This window comes from Elgaria multicarinata, chromosome 10 (assembly GCF_023053635.1).
Source record: "Elgaria multicarinata webbii isolate HBS135686 ecotype San Diego chromosome 10, rElgMul1.1.pri, whole genome shotgun sequence".
Taxonomy (NCBI): Eukaryota; Metazoa; Chordata; class Lepidosauria; order Squamata; family Anguidae; genus Elgaria; species Elgaria multicarinata.
Window position 1 is genome coordinate 6,633,925 of NC_086180.1, and position 6,019 is coordinate 6,639,943.

Sequence of the window (6,019 nt, forward strand, 5' to 3'; positions counted from 1 at the left end):
CAAAAACTAAATGGTTTAAAAGGTGTCTCCTGCCAGGTTTTTTTTTGGGGGGGGGCAGGAATGGAGAAGATCGGGTTAGCAAGGCTGTGCATGTCTAATCAGAAGTAAGCCCCATTTTAGTTGGTCCCAAACAACCAGGATGATCAGGGGTCTGGAAACAAAGCCCTATGAAGAAAGACTGAAAGAACTGGGCATGTTTAGCCTGGAGAAGAGAAGATTGAGGGGAGACATGACAGCACTCTTCAAATACTTCAAAGGTTGTCACACAGAGGAGGGCCAGGAGCTCTTCTCGACCCTCCCAGAGTGCAGGACACGGAATAATGAGTTATAGGAAGCCAGATTCCGGCTGGACATCAGGAAAAACTTCCTGATGGTTCGAGCAGTACGACAATGGAATCAGTTACCTAGGGAGGTTGTGGGCTCTCCCACACTAGAAGCCTTCAAGAGGCAGCTGGACAATCATCTGTCAGGGATGCTTTAGGGTGGATTCCTGCATTGAGCAGGGGATTGGACTCGATGGCCTTGTAGGCCCCTTCCAACTCTGCTATTCTATGATTCTATGAAATTATTTTTTATTTATTTTTAGTAATGAACATAAGAACATAAGAAGAGCCATGCTGGATCAGACCAAAGGTCCATCTACTCCAGCACTCTGTTCACACACTGGCCAACCAGCTGTCGACCAGGGACCAACAAAGCAGGACATGGTGCAACAGCACCCTCCCACCCATGTTCCCCAGCAATTTGTGTACATAGGCTTACTGCCTCTGATACTGGAGGTAGCACATAACCATCAGGGCTAGTAGCCATTGATAGCCTTCTCCTGCAGGAATTTATCCAACCCTCTTTCAAAGCCATCCAAAGGCCATCAACACAACTTGTGGTAGTGAATTCCATAATTTAACTATGCACTGTGTGAAGAAGTACCGTATTTCTTCGATTCTAAGACACACTTTCCCCCCCATATAAACATCTCTAAAAACGGGGTGCATCTTAGAATCGCGGGTGTGATTATTATTCTTAGAATCAAAGCTTTTTTTCTGTTGGTGGTACTGAAATTAGTGTGCGTCTTACAATCGATGGTGTCTTACAATCGAAGAAATACGGTACTTCCTTTAATTTGTCCTGAACCTCCCACCAATCAGCTTCTTGGGATGACCCCGGGTTCTAGTATTATGGGAGTGGGAGAATGGATCAACACGCCCACGCCCCCATTAACTGCTGTAGATCTATTGGTTTATTTATTTATTGTTGTTGTTTTTATCTTGCTCCTCCAACAAAAAGGCTTTACTAATTAAGGTTGACTTAATCAGTAAAACTAAACAGTCCCGGGTTGCAGGCTTACAATCTAAGAAGATGCGAGGAAACACAAGGAAAAAGGAAGAGGGAAGGGAAGAGGGGGGAAATTAACTCTTAAACAGCTGAGCTGGTGGAACGGCCCTGCATTTCCCTCTCACTTCTCTCAGTCCAGCCTTCTTGCCCTGACAGGACAGGGGCAAGGTATACATCCGAAGAAAAAGAAAGGAGAAGGAGAGATTGCATCCAGTACCTGATCCATCCGATGAAAACAGCTCTGATCGTCCATACAGTCTTGGGTTCCCTCCCTCACTGCTGGCTTTCTTCTCCTTTTAGTGCAGTTCATATCAGTCATTGGTTAATCTGCTTTACACCCGACCCTTTCCAGCCAAATAAGATAACAATGCTTAGACAAATAACAGAGTAATCATGGCCCTGAGTAACTCAAGGGGTGTGAGTGGATGGAGAGGAGAGAGAGGTGGCATATAAAAGAGCTGGGAGGGAAAAGGCGTCCAGAGTTTGGTAGGCTGGTGCAGGAGGACGCAGGAGCCGTTGGCGCTTCTGAAAGAAAGCCAAGGGGCGAAAGACCTTTGCCACCCAGTTGGGGAATGCATGGAAGAGGACTGGCGTCACCATGGTGTGCAACCTCATTTGCATCACATCCATCTTCATATACCTGTTATCCTTCGTCGGCCTGATCGGCAATCTCACGGTCCTTTTCGCCTTCATCAGCAACGCAATCCGGCACAAGGTGCTTCAGCCTCTGGACCGGATCATCGTCAACATGGCTCTGGTGAACTTCTTTCTCTGCTGCTACAAGACAATCCCTGGGCTCCTCACTTTGAGCATCAACAAAGTCTTTAGCGAACTGGGCTGCAGGATTCTTCTCTATACGTACCATACGCTAAGGCTGATCAGTATCTGGTCCGTGGAGAACTTGAGTTTCCTCCACCTCATCAAGATTCGAAGGCCCAACCACCGGTGGTCCAAGTTCATCTATAGGCACCAGGGGCAATATGTCAACGGCACCCTTGCCGGCTGCTGGGTATGCAGTATCCTCTTACAGATCCCTTATATGCAGTATGAGAAAACAGTGGGAAAGAGTAACAACACCATAGCGTTCCTGGCAATATCAACCTGTTTAAGATACACAGGGAGTTTTATCATAATGTTCACCACGTATGTGTCAGTCTGCTTGGACTTTGTCTTCATCATACTAGTCATTGTTCTCAATGGTTTCATTATTGACCTCCTCTATAAGCACAGCCGGAAGGTGAAGGCCACCACCTCCATCGCCAGCAGTGGCTGGAACAAGCACACCGCCCAGGCCACAAAGGTCTTGCTTTCGCTACTCTCCATATACGTGGTCTGCTGGATCTCCAACGATGTGGCCTGGATTGCCGTTGTCTCGGGATACATCAAGAGCAATTTTGAGAACGACGTCCTCTACGCGCTCTACGGCATCCTGTCTTCCATTTATTACTCTGCCAGTTCATACGTTGTGCTGTTTGGCTATAGAAAAGTCAGGGAGTACTTGCTGGAAGCCTGCTGGTGCTTGAGATGTGCGAGGCCCACCACGGTTCAGAGCATGTCCCAGGAAGAGGCACCCCAACGACAAACTTCCGACACCCAGGATCGCTAGCTGCCTTGCTCAAAACCATGAAATTCTGACCCCTGGCTGAGAAGACCACAACTTCAGAAGAAATCGTGTGCGTCTCTGGAGCCATTATTCCCTTGGAATATCTATGTTCCACCTCCTGGATCCTAATTGGTTGACATTTCCAGCTTTCTCATTGGTGGAAGAGGATATAAGAAGATTCCACAAGAAGGATGGCCATCAGACGTGCTTAGAGTGCAAAGCTGCTGCACTCCAACCTACGTTACTGCCTCTGGATCAACTCCACAGGTTGAAAGCTCATTGATTTCTCACCTTCCACCTTCAAATGGTGGAAGGTGGGCCACCTCCACCTTCCCAGTTGGCTCGTTTCAGGTAGCCTAATAATGGGCTTTGGGGAGGGGGAGGATGCCAGACCGCCAGGACCAGAGAAATGGGGAGAAGGAAGGCAAACCAGAGCCATTAGTGCAAGGGAGGAAGAAAGAAGTGAGCTGAACCCATAACATAGAGAAAGGGGAAAGCAAGAGAGCCAATGGCAGCTCAGGAATATTGACAGAGGAGGAGCACCAAGTTGATTGAAGACTATGCAGAGTAGCCACTTATGCATCACCTCCAACGGGAAATGCCTCACCCAAAAGGGAGAAGACATGGATTTGCATATGCTGACTTACATTCAGATGCAAATGTAGAAATAATTATTATAATTTAAATACAAATTTAGTACAACCCTGTTCAGATACCATGCTAAGCCACAGTGGATAAGCATTTCGAGTTAAACATTAGGGTTTAGCACGTCATGTGAACCGTGACTTAGGCCATGGCTAGACGAGGGGGTAGGAGGGTGGCGATCTCACGATTTTATGGTTGCGAGATCGTCACCCTGGTCTACACGTGGCACGTGACATCGCGGCCGCCATTTTGGTTTTGGTTTTTTAAAAGAAAATGAGCACAGGAGCATTCGAACGCCAGGTAAATTTGTTGTTGTTGTTTTTAAAACAAACACACACACACCGGTTACTCATGAGGAGCTGGGACAACCCGCAACGCCTGACCACACGTTCCACGGTCTCGAGATCATCCCGAGACCGCGGAAAAAGCGGGCTATAACGGTAGGGTGAAATCCCGGGCCAAGGGAAGGATCATCCCTCCCTGCTTCTAGGATCCCCTGTACGTCATATGGACATACAGGGATGATCCCAGGATGATCCCGGGATATAGGCCTGGTCTAGCCATGGCCTTAGTGAGCGGTGTGAACCATCCCTAACCAGGGTGGCTACATAACCACAGTTTAAATACGCTCACTGACCATTTGCTGCAAAAGGGTTGCGGGCTACCTATGGCTTAGTGTGCTGTCTGAACAGGCCCTACATCTCACCTTAGGGGTGAAGACTGTGTCCAAGTGGCCTCTGAGCTTGCTCAGTCTTGTCCAGGAGCTAACCATTAATGGACCGCTTCAAGGCCCAGCTTTCTCCCCCTTCTTGTGGTTCTGCATCTTCATACTAGACTTGGACTGGACAGCCCTTCAAGTAGAAGGCACCTCCAAACAGAGGACAGTCCTTGGATAGCCATTTAAATAGAGGACTGTCCTTTGTAGGGCATGTGCACACACACCCGAGGACTTTGCAGAATTTTCAGCTTGGTGGCACTGTGGGAGGCATACCGCAAAGGAAGGTGAGGACAACCTCATAACCTGGGGAAGTGTTAGGGTGACCAACTGTCAGGATTTCCCCGGATTTGTCCTGGTTTTTGTTCTTTCCATGGTGTCAGGGGGGATTTTCTATAATTTTCAATAATGTCCTGGAATGACACACCTTCCCCTTTAAGGCTGCAATTAGCATGGCAGGAGGGAATGACATGCTTTCTTGAGGCACATAATTCAACCACCCCGAGCTCCAATTGAGGTCTTAAAGGGGAAAGTGGGTCATTCATGGACATTATAGAAAAGGCCCCAATTGGAGTGGATGGTGGTGGTACAGAATGAAATCCTTTCCCCTCCTCCACTCCAATCGGGTTCTTTAAGGTGGCGGGGGAATAACGTACTTTCTGCAGGACTCAGAAAGCTGCTTCCCCACACACACACTAGGTGTCCTCTTTTTTGGTTTCCCAAATATGGTCACCCTAGAAGTGTATATATATTGCCTGCAAGATGGCATGGTTAGCACAGCAGCAACGGTTTTTCTGACATGAATTCCAGCCCTGTATCAAACCCTGCCGACTGTGTCCAAGTGGATCCACAGGCCCCTTGAAGGCAGTTTTACATTTAAGATTTCCTCTGGATGCCACAGTGCTGTTGGACTGCGGAGAAGCACTTCAAGAGGAGACTGCAAGCCCTTTAGTCCTTCTTGGTGAGAATAGTTGGGGAATCCCTCACCGCCCCTTCCATACTACCAGGAACTATGGTCTGAATTTGGGTGAGGGTTCAAAGCATGGATGCAACTTCCTTTCAAGACACCTACGTGTAAACTGCAATCAACTTGAAGACGCAACCTTTAATACGCAACCTCCCGTTTCACAAGGTGATGAGTCTTCTTTGGAACTGTTGAGATGGACTGTAGGGCAGAACCGGGAGTCGTCTTTCACCCCATGGGCTGAATTCCACTTTGGAGAAGGCCTTGGGGGCTGAATTCCAGTTGTGGGCAGGGCTGAAGAGAAAGGGGGGGCTGAGAGTAAAAGGGATGGTTCCGAAATACAACCCCTCTTCCTGCCAGTGACTGGGTTCTCACAATATGCTAACCCATAGTTAGTGGTTGAGTATAGGTTGCTGTTGAATCTGGGTTGTTTGTTGAACTGCAGGTTGTCTGAACCCAGGACATTTTTTGCAGGGTGGTTTGTTAACCATGCAGGGTGGCTTATTTTTCTTGAACAAGCCACCTTGAGAACCCAGGGTTTGTTGTTGGGTTGTTCAGGGTATGCGTGTGTTTTAATAATTTCTCTGCCTTCAGCATGATTGTGTTTTTACTGTCTTAATGATGTCTGTCACTGCTTCTCATTGGGTCTGTGACCGTATAATAAATGATGATGATGTTGTTCAGGGTGGTTGACAAGCGACACTGCATGGTTTAAAAGCCAACCTGCAGAAAACGTTCTCAGTTCGGACAACACACTAAC

General features: G+C 47.8%; 1 protein-coding gene across 1 annotated transcript; it reads left to right on the plus strand.

Moving 5' to 3' along the window:
• The first annotated feature begins 1,930 nt into the window (after positions 1–1,930).
• LOC134405011 (vomeronasal type-1 receptor 92) lies at positions 1,931–2,938 on the plus strand. The gene has a single exon (XM_063136069.1). The coding sequence runs from the start codon at positions 1,931–1,933 to the stop codon at positions 2,936–2,938; it is 1,008 nt and encodes a 335-aa protein (XP_062992139.1).
• The last annotated feature ends 3,081 nt before the right edge of the window (positions 2,939–6,019 follow it).

What these genes read in the sequence shown, in the direction of transcription:
- LOC134405011 (XM_063136069.1), top strand. Translation starts at nt 1,931, where the DNA reads ATGGTGTGCAACCTCATTTGCATCACATCCATCTTCATATACCTGTTA.